The sequence below is a fragment of the Myxocyprinus asiaticus genome, chromosome 38 (assembly GCF_019703515.2).
Source record: "Myxocyprinus asiaticus isolate MX2 ecotype Aquarium Trade chromosome 38, UBuf_Myxa_2, whole genome shotgun sequence".
NCBI lineage: Eukaryota > Metazoa > Chordata > Actinopteri > Cypriniformes > Catostomidae > Myxocyprinus > Myxocyprinus asiaticus.
In genome coordinates, this window is record NC_059381.1 from 8,969,718 (window position 1) to 8,995,385 (window position 25,668).

The window sequence follows — 25,668 nt, forward strand, 5'->3', positions numbered from 1 at the left end:
ATTTTCCAAGAGAGACCTCTCTTTCTCTCTTTGTTAATGCTGTTGTGAGTGTTTTGGTAGGGACAAACTGGCGAAACACATCTGATACAGAAAACCTTTTAAGTGTTATAACAGGAAACAGCACTGGTTGCACACCCATCCCACCAATAATTATCTGAGAAATGTGCCATAATTTACCACCCACAGCAGTAAATACCAGTGTTGACTTAATATCTATAAGAGAGAATTGAATTTATGACTGTATATCCACATCAGATGGGAATGCAGAGTGGAATGCTTTGAATCATATTATTATACTTTAATTTGTATCCCTTAATAGCTATAGGATAACTGTGCGCTTAATATTTTTAAATGCTCCATTTTAGAGTACTCAAAAAAAAAAAAAAGAAAAAAAAAAAAACATAATTTCAATGATTTAGAATCAATCCACATAAACTATATACCAAGTCTAGAATGCCTACGACCATGTTATGTCAAGTCCTTTTTGCGTCTCTTGTCTCCATGGTCAGGGTAGAGGAGTATATGGAAACATACGTCAGAGATAGTAAATAAGACATCAGCAAGATCCCAGAGTTCCTATAAAGCTTGGCTGCTCTCTGACCACAAACACTCTGCCACAGACACGACCTGCATGCTTTACCAAGGTACATTTGTTTGGCCTATTGTTACTCTCACTCTTTCAGTCTCAATTCTCACTTTTTCTAGAATCCATTTTTTTTGTTTTTTTTTGTAAAAAAAACAAAAGAATCATATCTGTTATGTTTGCTGTGTTTTTTCTATAAGTAAAAATACTCACATTCAAATAAAACTTATCAGGTTAAGATTACACTAATGCTCCTGTGTTATGTCTAATACTTGCTAATTTGTCTAAGTATGTGTCTTTTTCCCCAGTCCATAGTAATGATGCAAGGAGCATTGAAAGGTCTGTTGCTGGTGTGTATTGTTGCCCTGCTGGTTGTGTATGCAGAGGGACACATCGCATTCTTCAGCCCCAAAGAGATGAGAGAGCTCAGGGTGAGAGAACTGCAGACCTTCACCATCTTGACATGCTGAGAGAGTTGTAGATGTGTTTTGTGTCTTGCTTTGCTCTTCATTATATAAAGCAAACTGTTTGGCATCATCTTCAACAGGAAAAGGAAGTTAGGAAGGATGTTGATTCGCGGGCAGAGGCAGGATTGATAGATGAGATGACTCCAGAAGAGGATGTTCTAGAATCGGTGGTGAGCGGAAGGCTCAAATACGAATTGTGCCTGTATTAATTTCTTTACAGAACTAAAATTTTAATTAATTATTTTGTTACTAAATGAACTGAATCAGAAGGAAAAGTAGTGAACAATTACATGCCCAAAGTATGCTATGAGGTGTAATCTAGGAAAAGTGTGGCTACTTCAAAGCAACTAAAATACAAGATAGTTTTGATTAGTTTAACACTTAAACTTCCATTTTATTGCATGGATTTGAAGACTTTATTATTGTAAAAAAAAAAAAAATCAATTATTGTGAAAAGAGTAATAATTAAGAATGTATAGGTGCATCCAAACTTTGGACTTGTTTTGACTGTATGCAAAACGCATGTACAACATGTTTCTGGATCAACATTTTCGTTGGTCCTGCAACCAATGAGATTTTAGAGATGGAATTAGCCATAAGATTAATTTTATGTCAAGGGGGTGGGGTTTCAACAATTTACTAATCCACCAATTTTTTTTATTTTTATTTTAGGGACAGTTTTGGGCAGATTACATGTAATCTGGATTATGTAAACAGATTAATCAAATCCTTGTAATCTGATTACATTATATTCTTAAATGTATGTAATCAGATAACAGCTACATTTTTGTGGATTACATGATTACATTTTTGATTACAAATCAGCCAACAGCAATAACTAGTGTGCAATTTACTGATGATTACAGCAACTAAAACCTGCTGTTTTTAATTTTAAGTAGTGCTGTCAGTCGATTACAATCTTTTAATCGCTCAATTTTTCCGTAGTTAATCACAATTAATCACATATTTTGAAAGTGCTGAAATTTGACTATATATATATTTCTTTTCATGTCAAAATGCATTTGTTTCCTTTTTAGGAAAGAAAACAAAACAATATGTAACAATATAATGCTTTATTAACATTTTCCAAACAAAGCCTTCCACAGTATAAAGATAGAAATGCACTAAAATAGCACCAATTCAAGTAACATTAAACGTTTCCCAAAGTCTAAGTGGGAGTTTGACTAATTAAAATAACTTCCCATAGGATGCATTTTCATTGCATTGGGAATTCAATCTCCTAAACTCTCATCCTCCACAATATTAATCAGCCGGTAGACTATGGCTGTCCGCTTTGCCACAGCAACCGTGAAGCCGTGTTGATGATTTGCATCAGGGCATCAAAGCCAGCATCAAGCGTTCATTTGAACTCCACATGAAAAACACTTGGAAGACAAAAATGTCTCATTCTGCATTTTTGTGATAGTTAAGACTTGACGTGCTTCTGTGGTAATTAAAATGCACCTTACAAAGGCTGAAAAATACTTGTATTTATCACAAGTCCCTTCTGGGCTTGTTTTGTACAACAAATAGCGTTAAGAGCTCCTTTTTCCATCTTCTGATCACTGACATGGAATCGCTGTTGTGTGTTTGTGTTGTGTAGTGTAATGACTCCAGGCATACACATTGCATAGGTTCTGCTTTTCCAACCAGTGTTTATGCTAAATTACGCTTTATTAACGGTAATTGCGTTAATTGTGATTAAGGTACGTTAAACTTTTTTCATTAATCGAATGCATCAACAGGTTAATTTTGACAGCTCTAATTTTAAGTTTACTAATGTTTAATGATTCGTTAATGATCTTAATGGTACATTTAAAATGAATGTTTAGATGTATCAGAACATCCCAGTAATAGTAATAGAAAAATAATCAAATTAGATTACACCAAATGTGTAATCTAAAAGAGTACATTACTGATTTTAGTCTTGGACTTTGTTATCAGTACTGGATTTCTTTTCAGAGGTTATTTTGGGATTTTGGGATTAGGGTTAAGGGTTGGGCTGGGGGTTAGGATCATATTGCGTAGCTGACTGGTTGTGTTTCTCTCTGAAGGACCAGCAAGTTGAAATAGGATTGAAACTCACAGCTAAAAAGGGGAATGTTGGGTCTGTTCTTGGTAAGATGATGCAGGACATCCTGGAGCTAGAGACTGGTAAGCACCATTTAAATCCATCCAATAAAATCTCCCTATATACTTTTTACACATGCATCACTCTAATATTTGTGCTTTATTTCGACAGTGAAATAAGACCTGCATATTTATCAGCTTTGAACGACAATTGCAGCCTGATGATTCAGCACAATTGCAAGCATAACTGTTTTGTCTACAAATGTATAAAGAATTGCAATAAAATGAAGTGCATGTAAATTCAGTTTGTTGTCATCAATTAGTACAAAAAAATTCAAATCGATAATTTCTGTAATCATTTACTCAGCCTCATGTTGTTCCGATCCTGTATGTCTTTCTTTCTTCAGTGGAACACAAAATGAGATGTTAGGGATAATGTTAGCCTCAGTCACAATTTCCCTAGGAACATATGGAAAAAAGATGCAATGAAAGTGAATGGTGACTGATGTTAACATTTTGCATAACCTATTGTGCAGAATTGTTATTTTTGGATAACTATCCCTTTAGGCAATCTAATTTATGCAGTATATTTATATAATTTATAACAGCATACTAAATTCACTGTATGCCTTTTGACCATAAATTTGGCTCCATATTTAAAATGACTTATGTTTTCCTGTATCTTATCTCAGAATCACTTCATTATGTAACATGAACTCTTTGTTTGTATGTGTCCTTTAAAGGATTGTCACATGAACCAACACAAATGTATTGAGAATATGATAGTTCTAGAATATTCTCCAGTTCTTCCTCTCAGCAAAAGTGCTTTTCTGAAAATTTACATGACCGATAAACCACATTTCAATAAAGACTTGATTATTTTTTTTTTACACATTTCAATTTTATAAAATAAATCAATAAATAATAATAATAATTAAAAAAAATATATATCAAACTGAATTAAGCTTTAACAAAATAGCATTTAAAAAATATTTTAAGTTTTATTAATTTAATTTTGTTAAAAATTACACAGTTCAGTTTTTGTTATGAAATTGAAATGCTTAAATTTTTAAATTGGGCTAAAATATATATAATGAATATATAACCCCTGATTTAGCCTGAACTTATACTGCAGGAAGCAGTTGCAAATTTAGTTTTTTACAAATTAATAGTACTGTATTAATACATATTGTCATTTAATATAACAAATGGTTTTGATGAACTCACCTCGACCTTACATTTTATACAAAAAAATGCCTTAAAAGCCTTATGAGACAACTTGTTTTTGTGCAGTCACATAAGGCTTACATGTATGTGTAAGTTGTTTTATGCATATGTGTATGTGAGTTGAATGTTCACAGTGGTCTCACTGTAGGCTACATGATGTCTAGTTGCACTGTAAAAAGTAACCTGCAATTGTCACCTTAAACTATTTCTGTCTGTTTTAAACCTTAAAATGTATTTTGTTGCCTTATGATCTTATGAAGTCAGTGAAATGGATGGAAAGAATAGAATACATGCCTAGATTTTAACATATTTTTTTCCATTGGAGGCTTTAGACTGCATTATATTGCAAAGCCTATTACAGCTGAAAGAGAACATTCATTGAAACCTTTAGCTGTGTCTGTTCACTGTAAAAAATGTTTTGTCAGGTAACCTAAAAATGTGCTTGATGTGGTAACATCTAAATAACTTGTTTTATTCAAATCAGTAATGTTTTAGTAATGTTCAGTAATGTCATGTACAAATAAACTGAGGTAACAATCACAGCTCTCAAATTCCTTCACTCCAAGAGAAGGATCTCTGACAGGAGGTGCTGGTAGAACCAGGGAACAGTCACTGTCAAAGTATTTCCCAGTTATTCCTTCCTATTTGTTTCCTCAGACACTGGCTGCACAGTACATTGTGTTGACCGCTGCCTCTTCAGAGCTCTATGGTGGAGAAATGAAAACACACACATTAACCCTCGGTTACTGTTTGGGTCTTTTTTGACCCACTTGACATTTCTATTTAAAATAAAAAACTCAAATTGATTTGATTAGTCTAAATGGTTGCAAAAAAAAAAAAAAAAAAGGTGACACACATACTGTTCTGGGTCAAATTTGACCCGCCATGAAATGCATGGGTGAGACTTTAACACAGAGCATTTTTATTTATTTGTCAAATAAAATCAATCAATCAGCCACAATACGGTGTGTTCCATATTGTGCTCTGTGTCTGAACACAAACAAATATTTTTGGAAGAATATCTCAGGTCTGTAGGTCCACACAAAGCAAGTGAATGGGGTCCAAAACTTTCAAGCTCCAAAAAATCAGTTTTGGTAAGAACAGACCAAAATGTAACAGATTTTTACTGTACATTTGCCATTGCGTTTCTGTGGCACAATCATGATTCCAAGCTCGATTAAATTTCCTAGTGCTTGACACATGCGTAGAGCGCTAGTTGTCACTAGGAAGTGTAATCGAGCTTGAAATCATGATCACCAAGGAGACTGTTAATGTCATGATTTATAGTGAAAAAGGAATTACATTTTGGTCTTTTCTCACCCAAAACCCATTCGGTCGCTTCAGAAGACATGGATTAAACCACTGGAGTCATATGGATTACTTTTATGCTGCCTTTATGTGCTTATTGGAACTTCAAAGTTTTGGTCACCATTCACATTGTAAGGACCTACAGAGCTGAGATATTCTTCTAAAACTACTTTGTTTGTGTTCTGCAGAAGAAAGAAAGTCATACATCTTTCATTTTTGGGTGAACTTTCCCTTTAAGGGAGTTCACATAAAAGTCTTAAAGGCAAAGCAGCAAAAAATGGCCCATTTAATTCAGAAGGTCAGAGAGAGGGTGGGAAATGATCTTAATAAACTAAAATATATATTATTATTACCTTATGAAATAATAAAAGCAAATTATGATATGACACATTGAAATTAGTTTAGTTAGTTTCTCTCACTTTCTCTACCATCCCTTCTCCTTCTTGTCTTTCCCTTACTATTTGCACCTCTGTTTCTTTCTCCCTCTCTCTGATTCTCTCACAGGAGAAAACCACCTCGAAAGGTTACTTTTACCAAAGCAAATTAAATGAAAAGTGCTTTTGTGCATATAAGTTTGCATTGTTCTTCACAGCTTGCAGAAAACTGAGTAATCAAGTAATGCCAAATATAATAATCTAAATCAGTGATGTGGAAAAAAACCCTCTAATCTTGTTAATGTCTAGCCACAACAGCAGAAGAAAGCTCAATGGAAGACATTAAATGTAATGACATTGGCCTTGGACGTGTACCTGTGCCCTGAAGCCTGCGTGCCAACTCATTGGTCCAGATGATGTTGTGCAGCTTGGTGTGGCTCTACACAGTGTGCATAAGGGTTAGATTTTCCCCAAGGAAATGAGAGAAGTCCACCTGCCCTTGCCAGTGATTTGCAGAGGACACATTTACAATGCAAGCTGGGGCGGATTTCTTCAATAGGTCTGCATAACAATTAAAAGAATAATAGGCTTGATAATGCATTATTATTTGAGTGGTACTACTTACAGATGTTAGAATATGCTTTATTGTGCTGGTGAGGGAAATATAAGAACAAACAATGAACAATATATTTTTCACAGCATTTATTAAAGGTTCAATACAAGTTAAGCTCAATGACTTTATTTCTTCTGCTGAACACAAACAAAGATTTCTAGAAGAATATTTCAGCTCTGTAGCTGCTCACAATGCAAGTGAATGGTGGCCAGAATTGTGAAGGTCCAAAAAGCATACAAAGGCAGCGTAAAATTAATCCATAAGACTCCAGTGGTTAAATCCATGTGATATGATATGTTTGGGTGAAAAACAGATCAATATTTAAGTCATTTTTTACAATAAATCTCCACTTTCACTTCCACATTCACATTCTTTGTGCATATCACCACCTACTGGGCAGGGAGGAGAATTTATAGTAAAAAAGGACTTAAATATTTTTCTGCTTCTCTAACACCTATCATACAACTTCTGCAGATATAGATTTAACCACTTAAGTTGTATGGATTACTTTTATGCTGCTTTTTATATGCGTTTTGGAGCTTCAAAATTCTGTCCACCATTCACTTGCATTGTATGGAGCTACAGAGCTGAAATATTCTCCTAAAAATCTTCGTTTTTTAATACTAAGTTTTTATTAATAATAAGATTAATAAAGTGCAGTGCTGATGTATATTGATCGTGAGAGATCAAGAGTTCAAAAGTCTGATTGCTTGGGGGAAGAAGCTGTCATGAAGTTGGCTGGTGCGGGTCCTGATGCTGCGATACCACCTGCCTGATGGTAGCAGTGAGAGCAGCCCATGGCTCGGGTGGCTGGAGTCTCTGATGATCCTCTGAGCTTTTTTCACACACCACCTGGCATATATGTCCTGGAGGGAGGGAAGCTCACCTCCAATGATGTGTCTGGCAGTTCGCACCACACTGTGCAGGGCTTTGCAGTTGTGGGTGGTGCTGTTGCCGTACCAGGCGGAGATGCAGCCAGTCAGGACGCTCTCTGCAGTGCTGGTGTAGAACCGTGAGAGGATGTGGCGGTTCATTCCAAACTTCCTCAGCCGTCTCAGGAAGAAGAGGCGCTGGTGAGCCTTCTTCACAAAGGCCTCAGTGTGGATGGACCATGTGAGTTCCTCAGTGATGTGGACACCCAGGAACTTGAAGCTGCTGACTCTCTCCACTGGTGCTCCATTGATGGTGATGGGGCTGTGTTCTCTTTCTCTACTCCTGAAGTCCACCACAAGCTCCTTTGTCTTACTGACGTTGAGGGAGAGGTTGTGCTCCTGACACCAGCGTATCAGATTGTGCACCTCCTCTCTGTAGGCTGTTTCATCATTGTCAGTGATCAGACCTACCACCGTCGCATCATCAGCAAACTTAATGATGGCATTGGAGCTGTGTGTTGCCACACAGTCATGTGTGTACAGGGAGTACAGGATTGGGCTGAGAACACAGCCCTGTGGGGCTCCAGTGTTGAGGGTCAGTGATGAGATGCTACTGCCCATTATAACCACCTGGTGTCTGCTTGACAGGAAATCCAGGATCCAGCTGCACAGTGAGCTGTTTAAGCCCAGAGCTTCTCATCAAGCTTGGAGGGCACTATGATGTTGAATGCTGAGCTGTAGTCACAAACAGCTTTCTCACATATGTGTTCCTTTTTTCCAGGTGGGAGAGAGCAGTGTGTATTGTAGATGCAATGGCATCATCAGTGGAGCGGTTGTTGCGGTAAGCAAACTGCAATGGGTCCAGTGATGGAGGCAGCACAGAGCAGATGTAATCTCTGATTAGTCTCTCAAAGCATTTGCTGATGATGGGGGTCAGAGCAACAGGACGCCAGTCATTTAAGCAAGTGATTTTGGATTGCTTTGGTACAGGCACAATGGTGGATGTTTTAAAGAATGTGGGGACTACAGACAAAGAGAGGGAAAGGTTGAAAATGTCCATAAAAACACCAGCCAGTTGGTTCGTGCACACTCTGGACCCGCGGCTTTACGGATATTCACCCGTCGGAAGGATCGGGTTACATCCGCTACAGAGACGGAGAGTGAACTAACCTCTGTAGCTCTGGCCATGAGAGCCCTCTCCGTGAGGGCGGTATTATTTCCCTCGAAACGTGCATAAAAAGATATTTAGCTCATCCGGGAGAGAGGCAGCGGTGTTCACGGCGGAGTTTTTATTCCCTTTAAAGTCCATGATGATATTATTTCCCTGCCACATGCTTCTAGATTTGATGGTGTTAAACTGTCCTTCAATCTTGTTCCTGTACTGGCGTTTGGCTGCTCTGATAGTTTTTCAGAGGGCATAACTGGCTTGTTTATGCTCCTCCGCATTCCCGGAATCAAAAGCGGAGGTCTGCGCATTAAGTGCCGCGCGAACATTGCTATTAATCCAAGGTTTCTGGTTCGGGTAGATCCGTATTGTTTTGGTCGGAACAACATCCTCTATGCACTTTCTGATGAAACAAGTGACGCTATCAGCGTAAAGCTCGATGTCCTTATCAGAGGCGGACCGGAACATCTCCCAGTCCACGTGATCAAAACAGTCTTGTAGCATAGAGTCTGATTGGTCCGACTAACACTGGATCGTTCTGAGGGTGGGTGCTTCCTGTTTCAGTTTCTGCCTGTAAGCGGGCAGAAGCAGAAGGGAAGAGTGGTCCGATGGTTCAAAAGTACTATTTATTTCTTTAAAAAGTAAACTACTGAATGCACCTTTTCCAAAAGTCAAAATTTTGACACAAATTTGTTAAACATCTAGACACCATGTTGGTCAGGCAGCTAGACCAGCTAAAACCAGTCTAAACCAACTAAGAATATAGCAAACATCATCATGTCTTTTTTTCAGCATGGGGGCCATCTAATTTCTTCAAATCATAACCATATCAGCATGTTATAAGTAGTGCCCGGTCGGCCGATATTATCGCCCGATATTAGCCTTTCACCGATATATCGGTATCGCCGTATATGTTTACCGATATGCGCAGATATGAAAACATTTTTCAGAACATATAATGCAGAAAACAATGCTTTAGAATTGGTGTCATAACGTAGTTTGTCCAGCAGAGTGCGCTCCGTCTCCATTGTTTACAGAGCTGACTCTGAGCTGACGGTGGCTCTGCAGACAGGGCGGAGTTAAGCAGTGCGGTGTTAAGCGGTGTCTTTTCGGTAAGTTGCTAACTAGTTTGTGAAATACATACTGGAAAGTTAATAAACAATGACCCCATCATTTTCCCTTTTCAGTATAACTAATATAACATTAATCCTGTCCCTGACAACCATGTCACATCTGTTTGCTGTTAGCCAGCTATAGTTTGTCAGTGCAGGAAGTAATGAAAGGTAAACATCAGAGCATCTTCTTGCAGCTCAGCAGACAATGGTGCGGTGGTGGATTGTGTCTGTTGAGTGTTGATTTCATGCTACATTGTTACCTAGTTGGTGAGACGCAATGCTGGAAAGTAATTTTTGGGGGGGGGTTCCCCTTTTTCTCCCAATTTGGAATGCCCAATTCCCAATGTGCTTTTTAAGTCCTCGTGGTCACGCAGTGATTCACCTCAATCCGGGTGCCTATGGGTCTAAGACTGTCAACCCACGCATCTTATCACGTGGCTGGTTGAGCACGTTGCCACGGAGACATAGCATGTGTGGAGGCTTCATGCCATCCACCGCGGCATCCACGCTCAACTCACCACGCGCCCCACTGAGAACGAACCACATTATAGCGACCACGAGGAGGTTACCCCATGTGACTCTACCCTCCCTAGCAACCGGGCCAATTTGGTTGCTTAGGAGACCTGGCTGGAGTCACTCAGCATGCCCTGGGGTCGAATCCCAGGGGTGGTAGCCAGCATCTTTTACCACTGAGCTACCCAGGCACCCACAATGCTGGAAAGTAAATAAATAACGTTCATCTTTTACTCTCTGTGACAACGAGCTTATAGCTAACTAGCTAACCACATAGATACTTTCATTGCTTGTCAGCTGAGTGGAAGCTAATGTGTAAACAGTTTTCAGCAAACTGTTTTGTTCAGGATTCACAGTTTGATACCCCTTTCAACCGAACAATTCCAGTCGTTGCATTTAAAAAATGTAATATTTAAAAGTCTGGTTTTACACCGTTGAAAGTTTCCCCTGAACCTGTATAACAGAATACTGTGCAACACCGCTGCCGCTGTTTTTCTCTTGTCTCGGCAGATGTAAATGCTTCTTGTTTTACAACCTACAATAATTGACTGGCAGTATTAAAATAGTAAGCATTTGACTGATACTAAACAGTAATAGTGATGTTTATTTAGCTATTTATTTTATTTTTATTTATTCTTTATTTTAATGGTCTGCATTTGACTGATACTAAACTGATGTTTATTTAGCTATTTATTGTATTTTTTTTTATTCTTTATTTAAATGGTCAGAATTTGACTGATCCTAAACATGTTTATTTAGCTATTTATTTTATTTTTATTTATTCTTTATTTTAATGGTCAGCATTTGACTGATACTAAACATACAGTACTGATGTTTATTTAGCTATTTATTGTATTTTTTTATTCTTTATTTAAATGGTCAGCAACTGACTGATACTGAACATGCAGTAATGATGTTTTTTTAAGCTATTTATTGTATTTTTATTTATTCTTTATTTTCTCAGTGTTCATTTCTAGAATTTGTTGACAATGTATAATAATAATGTCAAATATTTTTTGATAAAAATATTTGTTTAAGAAAGCAGCCTTCTGAGTACCTTTGCATAGTCATATCGGTGCAAAATCATTGAACAATTCACATAGGGTCTGTTTTCATTCCAGCTCAAAAATGAACTATATCGGCCTAACTATATAGGGTGAAATTCCCCCCTCTAAAATCAGTATTGGTATTGGTCTCAAAAATCCCATATCGGTCGGGCGCTAGTTATAAGCTCCCCACTTAAACACCCATAGTAAAGACATTGCAGTAACCAGCAACTAAACCAAGCAGTCTCACAAAACACAAACTATGAATGTGAAACATATGGAGGGCATTGTCACAAGCCTGCTTGCAAGGTTAACGAGTTTTCCACGACTCTGCGTAAAGAAGAAAACAACTGTGTATTTTGCGCGATTTTTTCCAAATAGCCGCAAGCTCACCATACATGAAAAATAAATAAATTAGTTTATACTTTGAAAGGTGAAAGTGGGATGCATACCTGTGTTAGCTAAGTCACAATCGCAGTTTTCCCCTTTAACTCCAATGGAGAAGCGCGTGGGTCCCACGAACCTTTCCATTGCACGCGTACAATAATGGCCAATATTGCCATCGAAAGCATCCATAACGGATGGGAATATACGTCATTTAATAAGTGCATGTGTCTCTATTAGAATCCCAAATTTGCTTTAAAGAGACAATAATCTCATGAATGCTGCTTACATAGCCTGAGTGATCCTTCTGAATAACAACTGCGCACCGTGCGCGCGCACAGGACAAAGATTATAAATGAACTGTACGTAATTCAAGTCTATCATTCACCATCATTCCCTCCAAAATGCTGTGTCTTAACCTATGAATTCACTTTATCTTGGACAGGCAGAATACATCAACTCAGGTCAGATATAGTTACTTGAGTAGAAGCGTTTAGCGTTTCATTAAAAAAGCTGATGTGGGAATCAGATCCAGTATCAACAGTTGTTTTTATTGTAATAAGTCTCAGCCTAATAGTTTAATGGCCCTACAAACAAGAAAAAAAAAAAAAAGAAAAAAAAGGCAAAACCCATATTTAACTTTCACCATATGTAACTGTTGAAAACATCCTCTGTGGAGTTGGCTGTGAAAGACAGACCCACAATTTGTGTCATTCAGGGGCGTAGATTCTGTGTGATTCTATCAATCGACCCATATTCCATTAGATTACTCAAGGTCAGTAACATATTCTAAATACTTTGGATTACTTCTTCAGCACTGGTAGATTTTTTTCACTTGTTTTGACTATAAAAACTCTGCCAGTACAGTAAGACAAAATACACGTTAAAAATACATTCTCTGAAAAACCTAAATATCTTATGCAGTGTTGTTTCTAAAACAAGATAAATCAAATTGAAGGATTTTTAGACATATTTACAGGAAAACAATATAAAAATTATTATCAAGATAATAATAAGACAATTTTTGCCCTAATATCAAAGGTCAAAAAAAAAATAAAATAAAAAAAATAAAGAAATTAGGATCCAACGTGAATTTTCTTGATAAAAAAATATGATCGTGCCTGGTAACATGGCTAGAAATAACATTTTAGCTTAGCGTAAAGCTGCCAATTTACACAAGGTTTATTTCTATTTCTTCTGCTCCAAAGTTACTTCAAACTTACTTCTCTGTCTGCTCGTATGAATGTAACACATCATAAGGAATTGTTTCACCGCTCTTTGGATCGCATCATTTATATGGATATATTTTTCCATCTGAAAGGAATAAATATTAAATGAAACAAATGACAATGAAATGCAAAGTAATCTCTTCAATAATCAAAATACTTTTTGAATGTAACTGTATTCTAATTATCAATTATTTAAATTGTAACTGTAGTGGAATACAGTTACTTACACTACTGGTCAAAAGTTTTGAAACACTTGACTGAAATGTTTCACATGATCTTAAAAATCTTTTGATCTGAAGGTGTATGCTTAAATGTTTGAAATTAGTTTTGTAGACAAAAATATAATTGTGCCACCATATTAATTTATTTCATTATAAAACTAAAATTTAACAAAAAAAAAATTGAAATTGATGACTTGGACCAAATAATAAAGAAAAGCAGCCAATAAGTGCCCAACATAGATGGGAACTCCTTCAATACTGTTTAAAAAGCATCCCAGGGTGATACCTCAAGAAGTTGGTTGAGAAAATGTCAAGAGTACATGTCTGCAAATTCTAGGCAAAGGATGACTACTTTGAAGATGCTAAAATATAACACAGTTTTGATTTATTTTGGATTTTGTTTAGCCACAACATAATTCCCATAGTTCCATTTATGTTATTCCGTAGTTCTGATGACTTTACTATTATTCTAAAATGTGAAAAAAAAAAAAAAAAAAATTATAATAAAGAATGAGTGTTTCAAAACTTTTGACCGGTAGTGTATATTTTGTATTTTAAATACGTATTCCCGTTACTTTGTATTCCGTTACTCCCCAACCCTGACTGTACATATAAGGGGGGAAAAATTATATTCAAGAAGCTTTATTGGCTAGGCGAATGGGTCTAAATGGCCACAGTCAAAATAAACATAGATAATGATACTATGCACAAAGTTCTGTCTCAAGGACAGTTTGCCGCAGTTCTGAAAGGTTTGTTACATGACATGTCTCTCTGACACACATTCTGTGTTTGATAAACATGTCCTGTTATCTTCTGGTATGACAAAACTCTTTAAGTAAAGGTTAATTTTTAAAACATTTTTGTTGTTAAGTACCAGAAAAGGAATTCTTGAAGTTTTTGGAACCATTACATGAAGACAAAAGGAGGCACATTAAAGGGATAGTTCACCCAAGAATGAAAAGTCTTTTATCATTTACTCACCCTCATGCCATCACAAATCTGTATGACTTTCTTTCTTCTGTGGAACACTGAAGATTTTTAGAAGAATATCTCAGCTCTGTAGGTCCATATAATTCAAGTGAATGGTAGCTCCAAAAATAACATAAAGGAAACATAAAGTAACCCATATGACTCCAGTGGTTAAATCTGTATCTTCAGAAGCAATATGATAGATGTGGGTGAGAAACAGATCCATATTTAAGTCTATTTGTTTTACTCTAAATCTCTACTTTTACTTTTCTGAAAACCACATGTGGTGCCTGTTTAGTTTCTCTTTCCTATCTGAGAGTGAAAGTGAACATTTAGAGTAAAAAAGGGCTAAAATTTCCCTGTCTTGTTTCTACAGAACTCTCTGTGTGATTACAAGACCAAACACATCAACCAACCCACATTCTCTGCACAGATGGACCTGGACAAGTTTACGCAGCTGCTCCAACCTGTGCTGGCGAAACAGACTTTTACTGTAAATTTGATCCTTGAGGAGACCATTTCCCAACCTGACTGACTTTGAGCAGCCCAGTGCATTTCAATGGCTCTTTGGCACTCCACACAATGTGTTCAGTCATCTCTGCTAAGAAAAGTACTTTGTTTCTTCTTACTGTAGCTCTTTCTCTGGAATTCTATAGGGATTTTATAAATAGGAAGACTGTGACGAATTATCTTTCTTGTTAAACAGTCAAATATAATAATAAAAAAGATTTACATTTGATCAGATTTTTCAGTAACCCCTTAAAAAGACCAGTATTCCTGGTCACCAGCATATGTTGTGTTTGGGATTCATGGGATGCTGGTGTGCTGGTGTTAAAGATGATGCATGTAATTTGTTCGCCACTAGTGTCACCAAATGAAATGGCAAAAGTTCAACCAGATTTCCTTCACACTCCCACCATCTTCCATTGGTCTGTCAGAACAGATAGTCCCGCCTCAACTTTATGCCATTGGTTGAACCGATGTTGCCATGTTGGTCTGTTCAAATAAACAGAGCAATTTTTTGAAAGTGCCACAGAGCTACAAATAGCTTACTTAAAGTTGACTCTATGCATATTAAGCTGGAATAATAGAAAGTATTTTAAGCTAAAAAATGACAGAACATAACACAAGTTCATATCAATCACAAGACTGCAATTATGTAGGATTATCTTATCTGCAGTTGATGTTGACAGAACATTTGAAAGTTTAAAAACCTCATGATAATGCTGACAGTGTGTGTTTCTTGCTGCGCTCATTTCCTGTTACCACCCCATAACCTCGGGTTACCAGAGGGTACACGCATGTGCTACAGGGAGGGGCAAGCACTTTATATATATAGACACTTAACTGAACAGGCTGCAATGGAGAGGCAGAAAGGAACTCTATTACAGTCGGAATTTGAATTAGTCAAATTTGCAACAGGAAAACACAAAATAAACAGCAAGTAACAACATAATGGGGGAAGGAAGTATTCAAGGCAATATGGCACCTACAGTGGGATCCATTTTGAGGATTAAAAGTGAATGCATCCGAGTGATTCTGGCAGAGACCCTCTGCACGTTAATCATGATGGTAAGGGGTTGCTTTGTTCTTGAGAATTCATTATGCTGCTTAATATTGAGTAATTTACATTATCATTGCACAAATACTGAAAAATTGTCATCATGTAATGATGCCAAGCTTTGAAAACAATTAATTAGAATATTACTGTTGAGTTGTTGTTTGATTTCTTTTTTGTATCATTAATTCATTCATTCATTCATTCATTCATTCATTCATTCATTCAGATATTTTTATTGGGATGCAGTGGAGCATTGTGTAGGCTACTTGGCACATGCCTATTCACACATATTGCGGTGGTCAGTAGCTTGACATTGCTACCATGAGTGATTTGGATCAGGCCATGTGTTACATTATTCCTTTTCTTTCTTTCTTTTTTTTTTTTTTTTGTTATTAACAATTTTTATTGATTCCATGCAGCAAATCAAATAGACAGAAAATGCAGAATCAAACCACATGAAATCACAACTTTCCCCCCAGAATATTAACCCCCCCACCCCCACCTGACACAAACGAGCACCCCAGTGGTCAAAAGCCAACTGACAAAGACACACATATAGACAATAAAACAGCAGAAAATGTTTGGAAACATAAAAATAAAAAAAAGCCTTCCAAAAAGGCTAAATAGCTGCCCCATTTCCTGATGTACAAATCCAGGTTGCCTAGCCTTCTACATGCCATCTCCTCAAATGCTGCTACCCTGCCCATCTCAGTAGACCACTCATGAAATGAGGGCGCATCAGTTGACTTCCATCCCCTGAGAATTACCTGTCTGCCAATCATCACGCTGGATAGGACCCAGCTTTTTATATATTTATCATCTATATTCAGGACCGCCCCATCACCCAAAATACACAGTCTGGGGCAAAATGAAAATTGAGTGTCCACTACATCACACACAAAGCTCTGAACCCTCAACCAAAACTCTGGATCCCAACACATCCCCAAAAAACATGGGTTGTGTCCCCGTCTTCTGACTGGCATCGCCAGCAGGTGGGAGTGTCTTTAAGACTAAGCTTAAACAATCTAGAGGAGGTCCAATAAAATCAATGCAAAATCTTAAATTGCATCAGACACACCCATGCATCTCTAGATGCAGACTTGATGTTTTTTTAGGATCCTAGCCCACAACCCCCTCCCCCAATGTCAAGTTTAGATCTTTCTCCCATAATCTTTTGAGATAATTCAAAGTTCCATCCCCCAGACTCTGAATTAGCAGGGAGTAATACACTGATGCCTCATGACCCTTCCCAAAAGCAACAATCACCACTCCCAGAGTATCTGCTGCTTTAGGGGGGTGCGTACCACTCCCAAAAACAGTGCAGAGTAGGTGGCGAAGCTGTAAATACTTATAAAACTGAGATCTGGGAATGCCAAAATGTTGAACCAAATTTTCAAAAGGTCTCAATACTCCACCCTCATACAGGTCACCAAGTGCATTAACCCCCCTCACAATCCAGTCTGACCAACAGAAAGGGGACTTATTAATACATAGTTTAGGGTTCCGCCATATGCTCGAGGCAATGTTTAAATAAATATCCGAATTAAACAATCTGGACACTTTTGTCCATATCGAGTGCAAATGCAAAATAACGGGGTGTGACTTTACCTCTCCGGCTAGTTTGATCGAAAGGCTTTGCAGTGGTGAAATAGGGGCAAGAACTTCCTTTTCAATAGAAAACCAGGGAGGGACTCTCTCTGGTGGAAGCGACCAATGAGCCAAATGTCTAAGACCAAATGCATAATAATAAAACAAAATCTTGGGTAGGCCTAACCCACCATTGTCAATCGGCCTATGTAACTTATTGAAATTTAACCTGGGACACTTACCATTCCAAATAAAGGACTTCGATATGCTATCAAATTGCTTGAAATAAGAGAGGGGGACATCTACAGGGAGAGACTGTAGCAGGTAGTTGAATTTTGAAATACAATTCATTTTAATAACATTAACCTTCCCAATCAACGATAAATGTAATGAAGCCCACCTGTCTACATCATTCGAAAACCTCTTTATTAAGGGATCAAAATTAACTCTGACTAAATCAGACAGATTTGCTGGGAATAAAATTCCCAAATACTTAATTCCCTGTTTGGGCCACTGGAAGGCGCCCGGCTGAAAAGCCATTACTGGACAGTACGCTGTCAAAGCCAAAACTTCGGATTTAGACCAATTGACTTTGTATGCTGAGAACTTGGAAAAGGAATTAATAATTCTGTGGAGGCAAGGCATAGATCTAGTAGGATCAGAGACGAATAATAAAATTTCATCTGCGTAAATCTGCCACACCTCCCGAAATCACCCCTGGAAAATCATCCTCCTTTCTTATCGCAGCTGCTAATGGTTCCAGGGCAAGACAGAACAATAATGGGGAAAGAGGGCAACGTGCCCCTATCTAGAGTAAAAAAATCTGAAATTAATCCGTTTATTTGTACTGCTGCTACAGGGTGTCTATAAAGTAGCTTAATGCAACCAATAAAAGTATTCCCGAACCCATACATTTCCAAAATCTTAAAAAGATAATCCCATTCTATCATATCAAATGCCTTTTTGGCGTCAAGTGAGATGGCAGCCACTAGAGTCTGATCATTCGCTACTGACCACATGATTTTATGTCACATTTTATGACAACATTTTTACGTCTAACTGGATCAGGGAAATTGGACGGTAACTTTTACACTCGCTTGGATCTTTGTCCTTTTTAAGAATCAGACTGATCCGGGTTTGTGTCATGGTTGGCGGAAGGTTTCCATTCTTTAATGATTCCGTATAAACTTCTAACAAAAGTGGAGCCAGTTCTGTAGCATAAGATTTGAAAAACTCAGCGGCAAAGCCGTCAGGCCCCAGAGACTTGCCTGTAGGCAGGGCCTTAATTACCTCATCAAACTCCTCCAAGTTTATCTCAGAATCAAAAGAACTCCTTTGCTCAGTCGTCAGTTTAGGAAGATCTAATGGTTCCACAAAGTTCCTACATTATTCCTATTCTTAGAAACATTGGCAAGTAACACTCTTTCCAGCACTGTCAGGTGAACACCAACTGACAATGTTGGAAAGAGTGTTAATGTGTGACTATGTCAAATACAAACACAAGACCAAAGATTGTCCTTACTTTTACACAGCTCTCTGAATTACTTAATTCTGATTGGTCAGTCACAGCATTGGGCAACAGTAGGTCAAAGTGGTTACCATATTTCAGATAATTTCCCCCCAGTGGCCGAAGGTGGAAGTGTTGTTGAATGTATGGGCACGTATCAGGTATGTATAGCTGCAGGCCGGAGATCTCCAAATGGGGGCGGAATCTCCAAAAGAGGGTTGCTAAAAAGTATGGTTGGTACAGCTGATCATTATCGGTAAATTAACCCTTCATGCTAAAAAAAATCTTAAACCACCAGGGCTGGTTTGCCGGTCTTAGCTGGTTTAAGATTGTCTCCCAGCCGGCCAACTGGTTTGAAGTTGTTTTTAAAGATTTCCTGTTTCAGTGACATGCCCAAAATGAAAGTTTTATAACTCCACAAAAACCAAAAAAACAAAGAGGGTCAATTGTTTGGTATCATTTAAAGAAGACTTTTAAACAAAATTTTTAATGATGCAGATTTTGATAAATTATGAGACTCTCAGCCTAAGAAACTGCTGGGAAATCACACACACACACACACACACTTTAGCCAGTTTTTTTCTTTTCTTATTATTTTCTGATTTGACATTACATATCTCTGGGTGTAAATAAGGTGCCTCCGAAAAACTGCTTTTGTTTTGCTCCCAATCATGTCAACTGTAACGACAAAGCAATCAAAAGTAATAGAATTACAAAAATAATTTATCCTAGTTTCCAAAAACATCTCCAAATGTTCAAAAGCCTCTCTAAACAAATAAAACATAATAACTGTACATAAGAACTAATTACACATGCAAATACAACCATCACTAAGGTTATGCTCTCTCTCCAAAGCATACAGGCATGAGTAACAAGATCTCATTCAGTTCCATTCTGTCATTTGAGCCATCATTGAGTTTGTGTCATATGTTTGGTGCCATCTCCTGGTGGCCATACGTAATCAGAGTGAACGATCCTCTCTGCCCATATTTGGATGACTTCCACCTCTGGTTGCAGCGATCTACAGTAAATGCTAATACAACTGGTTTAGAGTTCCATGATGCTGGACAATTTACTACATAATTTCTGATGAAGTCATTTGATCCAGAAAAGCAAACATGTTTTAGCCAGATAGCACTTTATGTGCTGTGTGCACATTGTGCTTCGTGTGGATTATCTAATGAGCTATGCATCCATTTATGTGTTTGGGCTCATTTTAACAGGAATCCCCTACTATAAGTAATGGAATGTGATATTTTATGTTCTGTTTATTTTTCGTGAAGTTATAAGTGAAAATGCGGCTTATAAGCAATACCTGTTTACATGTAACATGTACGTCAAAGACATATACTTAGCTGTTACTTGCTATATTTTTGTCTCTGAGTAAAACAAAAAAAGGCTGATTGTATTCTACTCTTTGAGAGCTTTCCAACGACATATGAGACAAGGCTATTTGATCAGTTTGATGTTTTTATTGATAATATTGCAATAATATGTACAGTGCAAAATTATTAATAAATTATCAAAACAGAACACTTTTGATTTGTCTGCAAATTTTAAAGCACATGTTCAGTTTTGGACATAATGCCTGCATGCACTGTAAAGTACAGATTCTAAGCTTAAAACGATACATTTTGTGTTGGTCAAGAGTGTAGTTATTTATATTCTGATAATTATTTTTTTCTTGGCGGGCATGCTGGTGATCCGAGCTTAAAGGTTTAAGCTGTTTTGTGTGTGTGTGTGTGTGTGTGTGTGTTGAGTTGTTACGGTCACTTCTCAGGTCAAAAACTTAATGAAACTGCTCAAGTATTGAGTTACCGAGTCATTAGCTCAGAGCATTGGCTCTGTTTTGAGAAATGGCTTGCCATTTTGGCAAAGAACTTTAATTAGAATTAGTGAATTAATTGTAATTAGGATTCTAGTTTTAGTTTTCAATGACTCCATTCTCTTGGGTTCACTTGTGGCTTGTGAAACACAGTCTATTATTTAGAGACTGACAGAATGTTATTAAATTCCAGATATTTGGTCTCGGCTCTGTCGCCCAGGTAGTCACAGGAAGTGGGGTATTTGGAGAGTACCTCAGCATAAATGTGGGGTTTGGGCTGGCCGTAGCTATGGGCGTGCACATTGGTGGAAAAGTGTCAGGTAAGACAAAGCCCTCCGTCTAATCCCAAATGCCAAGTCAGTGCCCCATTAAATTGCCGTATTCCAAGATTTTGTCAAGTAATCATGCAAATATGTTTTACCACATAGGAGCTCATATGAATGCAGCTGTTTCATTCACAATGTGTGTGTTTGGCCATTTGCGCTGGAAAATGCTCCCATTATATGTCCTTGCCCAGTTTATGGGTTCCTTCCTTGCCGCTGGGACTATCTTTTCACTTTACTACGGTGAGCAAAAACTCTGCTGTGAAAAAAAAAGATTTTATGATGAAGTAAATACACTGTATATACTAATAGTTATCTTGAATATGTTGAACTTCTTTATGTTCCCCGTTGAAAAGTCACGGAGCCAGACACAAATTACTTGCCAAGAATTAGTGAATTTATTAGTTCTTTTTGTTATCAGACATAGGAGTGAAAGTAAAATTTCTGTTGGAGAGTGGTGTCATAAGATGGTCTCTCCGTCTTTCTCTGAGGATGTTAACTCATACAGGGCATATTTAAATACATCCATAGGAGGAAAAAAAAACGACTTCTTCATTGTTTAAACAGGAATAATATCACATGTTCTAACTCAAATATATACCTTCTTTTAACTTTGTCTTTGATTACCACTTACTCAAAATGAATCATGTACAAAATTGCAGCTGTGTGGAATACCCATAAGACCTTGTGCTTGAATAAATTATGTATGTTTGGTCAAGACAAGGGAACTTATGGAGATATATAATAATTTATATGAAAAAATTCATATAATTTTAATTCTTCTGACTATTGTTGTAGCTGGTTGATAGTTATGATTTGTGTGAAGTCACCATTAGGGGGATTAGTGTTACCTTTGTTGAACTTGGAGCCTGATAAATTGAAGTCATTCTTCTCTACTCAATTGTACTTTAAAAAAGTGCAGATTTATGTGCACTAAGAAGTACTGAGGAGAATCCAATGTGCCATATGGATAACCTAGAGTCCAGTCATAATTTCCCTAATACTGCATAAGATGTGCCATAACCTAATTTAAATAAAAGTTAAGTTTACTTGAAAACTAGTTAACTGCACTTAAATAATTAAGTTCACTTTACTTGAACCAAATAAGTATGTTTACTTAAAAAGCATGCAAACCGATTGACTTAAGAATCTAATTTCAACTAATTAGATTTTGCAGAGTATAGCAGAAAAGATGAAGTACTTTCTACATTGAATAAGTTAAAGCGTGAACTTGAAAATATTAAGTAAATTCTACATTTGTACTAAATTCAAGCATATAAAAATTAATGCTCTAACTTATAAGTAAATATTATTTATTATTGTTTATGTTTACAATGCATCATCACGTACCAATCCTAAAGTACAAAATCATGTCATTTTGAGTACTGATTTGAGTACATTTCACTGGTAAATAAAATAAGTACAGTAAATTTTATTTAACTTTTCTAAGATGATTTTCCCAGCATGCACCATTCTTGAATAATTAATGAGCTTGCATGGTTTCACTGTTTGCATGTTCATTAACATAGTTTTTATTGTAAATTTGGTTTGTTCTGAAGTTAAGTCTTGGTTCTGAAGTTAATTTTCTACTCAAAATTAACCGTTAATGATAAAAAATAAAAATAAATAATAAAAAATAAAATCTGTTGATTGTTAACGTCATCATGTTTTATGCACCAAGTGTTGAAGTCTGCATGCTCTGGATCCTGATACTTTTGTCAGTAATGCAAGGTGATTTTGTCTAATAGACTACATGGCACGCAATAAGCTTCCCTGTGGAAGACTTCCTTATATCATGTGCTACATAGTTAAACGTGTTAACAAGGAAAGTTCAAATGTGAAATGTTCATATAAAATGTTCATTTTAATTTAATTTAATTTTTTTTTAAGAAATTGTAAATCAGATTTATAAGTAAAAGTTACTGATTTAAATGAAATGTTTAAGTTAAATTTCTTACTGTAATCAATATTATGTTATGAAGTTAGGTAAATTTTACCTAATTTTATACCATTACTTAGAAAAAACTGTGAAAACATGTGAAATAAATATTAAGTAAATCTTACAAGACATTTTTTCCAGTTCAGAAAGTCATTTATTACATATCCAGTAAAAAAAAAAAAAAAGAAAAAAAGAAAAAAAAAATTAAACCAGCCTAAGATGGTGTGATAATTTTAGCTGGTTTACACTGGTTTAGGTGGTACCCCAGCCTGATTAGCTTAAAATTGCCCAAAACCCCTTTAAAACCAAGAAAAAGGCCAGCCTGACCAGGTTAGGCTGATCTCAGTCGTGTAGTGTTTGAGATCAAAACATGCTAAAATTTCACTGATCACGTCATTACTGTTTTATAGATGCTATACATCATTACTGTGGGGGCAATTTTACTGTGTCTGGCCCCAAAGCAACAGCTGGGATTTTTGCAACATATCCAGCCCCTTACATCTCAATCTACACTGGATTCTTCGATCAGGTATTAAAAGAAGTATATAAATGCTTTTTTCATTTAGCACTTAAAGGTGTGTGTGTGTGTGTGTGTGTGTATATATATATATATTTTTTTTATTTATTTATTTTTTTTTAATTATTATTATTTTTTTTAAATTATTTTTTATTTTATTTATTTATATCAATGCATTTGATAGCACCATGCTGAGTTTCTGGAATACTATTTTTAAATTTCTAATTTCCTGAAAAGCTGTTGAATATAAAAATATGAGTCTTGACTTTATATATCTGGATCAGGTTCTGGGCACTGCCATGCTGCTGCTGTGTCTGATGGCATTTGCAGATCAAAGAAATCAGCCAGTTGTTCATGGAGGTGAACCTGTGGGTGTCGGGCTCCTGGTGCTTCTGATCGGAATATCTCTGGGGAGCAACAGTGGCTATGCCATCAATCCCACACGAGACCTGGGGCCAAGAGTCTTTACACTGTTGGCAGGTTGGGGCCCTGAGGTGTTTAGGTGAATACAATTCAAAATCGAGCCATAAAAACACTCTTTGATGTGGATTTGGTTTGGGGTTAATGATTTGTAACACCTCCTGCATTTTCAGACTTGAAATCATCTGGTAAGTTTTTAATTTTGTTAAAAAGTCAACAAAAAGAATAGTCACAATACATCTGAACTGAGTATCAGATCAGAACACTTATATGTTTCAAACCTAGTCCTATTGTAGCAGGAACAAAATGTTTATTGGCAAGCCTGATATCTTTTACTTTCACTGTACTTGAATGCAAAACGGAGTTACCTACAGTATATCATACACTAATGTTTTTGACTTGAAGTTAATTACAATTACATAATTTGAATAAATGTAAAACAAGTGTTTAGGCAGGAAAAGGAAAGAATTTTAGAAACTGTCAACCAGAATGTTATAAGCAGGCCCACATGGAATCTGCAGAATCATTCCCCACATTTTCTGCACTGATTTTAGGAAGAATCTGTGCAATTTTGCAGAATGGATTTAAACATTGTAAAATATGATCAATAGAGCTGATAGTTCTATACTCTTATTGGTGAATGGTGACCAAACCTTTCTGAAAGTGAATAGTGGAGATTTATAGAAAAAAGGATTGAAGGATTGATTTTTTTCTCACCCAAAGTGATTGCATCGCTTCAGAAGACATATATTAAACCACTGGATTCGTATGTGCTAATTTTATGCTGCCTTTATGTGATTTTTGGAGCTTCAGAGTTCTGGCCACCATTCATAAATGATTTTTAGGAGGTCTACGGGAACAGCCGATTAGTTATAAGCTATTTTAACTATACAATTATATAATATACATTATATTACAGCTCTGTTTTTTTGCTCTTCTCTTTCTCTCTAGGGCAGGCAATGGCTGGTGGTGGGTACCTCTGGTGGCACCCTTATTTGGAGGAGTGATAGGGGCTTTAATCTACAAAGCTTTTGTAGAGCTACATCACCCTGATCGCAGTGACATAAAGAAACAATCCATAAGGGATCCTGAATGTGTTCCTCTGGATCAGCGCAAGAATATCAGTACAGAGATATGCATGTGAGAGTTCAGTCTTCACAGATCAAGAATGGAATAGGGACCAAAGAAGGGAAGTGTCTCTGTCACAGTGCAGTCAGGCTGTTTCCAGACCAAATATGAGACAGGCCAATATGGATGAGAATATGTGTATGACAGGCTTCTGGATGTCTTATGAATGGTTCATTTAAGCCATAGAGAACCTTGATCCCTCTGAGCTATAGAGGAATAAGCTACTGAAGAATCTCAGGGCATCAGTTAAGTGTCCAAAAGATAAGTTTTGTAAGTAAGAATCTTTTCCATACATTGACAGTTCAATAGTGACCACAACTGACAAGCTCCAAAAAGACACAACAAAAGTACAATTAAAGTATCATAACCTGTATTTCTTTACGATACATGCGAGAACCAATGCCATTTGGCATTAATGATTTTTTTAAAATATAAATGTGGACAAAGAAATTTCAGAGCTTTGACATGGGTAAAACAATTGTTTGGCTTCAGAAGACTTGGAATATAGTACATGAATCGTATGGACAACATTAATGGTGCATTTATGGTGTGTTTGTGAAAGAGCAGTGTGAACATTAATCAAAAATTCTACTTTTGTGTTCCTCCACAGAAAAAAACTGCATTGATATGAGAGTGAATAAATAATGACCATATGTTCCTTTTTGGGTGAACTATTCCTTTAAGATCAGTCCAATCTATAAATTA

The 25,668-nt window shown here is 36.8% G+C and overlaps 1 protein-coding gene across 2 annotated transcripts; it reads left to right on the forward strand.

Annotated features, from left to right (window-relative positions):
• The first annotated feature begins 15,439 nt into the window (after positions 1–15,439).
• On the forward strand, positions 15,440–25,616 carry LOC127429057 (aquaporin-7-like). 2 transcript variants are annotated; one of them, XR_007895219.1, is made up of 6 exons: positions 15,440–15,728; positions 20,830–20,956; positions 21,065–21,202; positions 23,309–23,427; positions 23,700–24,023; positions 24,787–24,923. XR_007895219.1 is itself a non-coding variant. In XM_051677815.1 (6 exons), the coding sequence occupies exons 1-6, from the start codon at positions 15,612–15,614 to the stop codon at positions 24,977–24,979; spliced, it is 912 nt and encodes a 303-aa protein (XP_051533775.1). In that variant the 5' UTR covers positions 15,440–15,611; the 3' UTR covers positions 24,980–25,616. The 2 variants fall into 2 exon arrangements, 1 of the variants encoding a protein (XP_051533775.1); XM_051677815.1 differs by having other exon boundaries at positions 23,700–23,917; positions 24,787–25,616.
• The last annotated feature ends 52 nt before the right edge of the window (positions 25,617–25,668 follow it).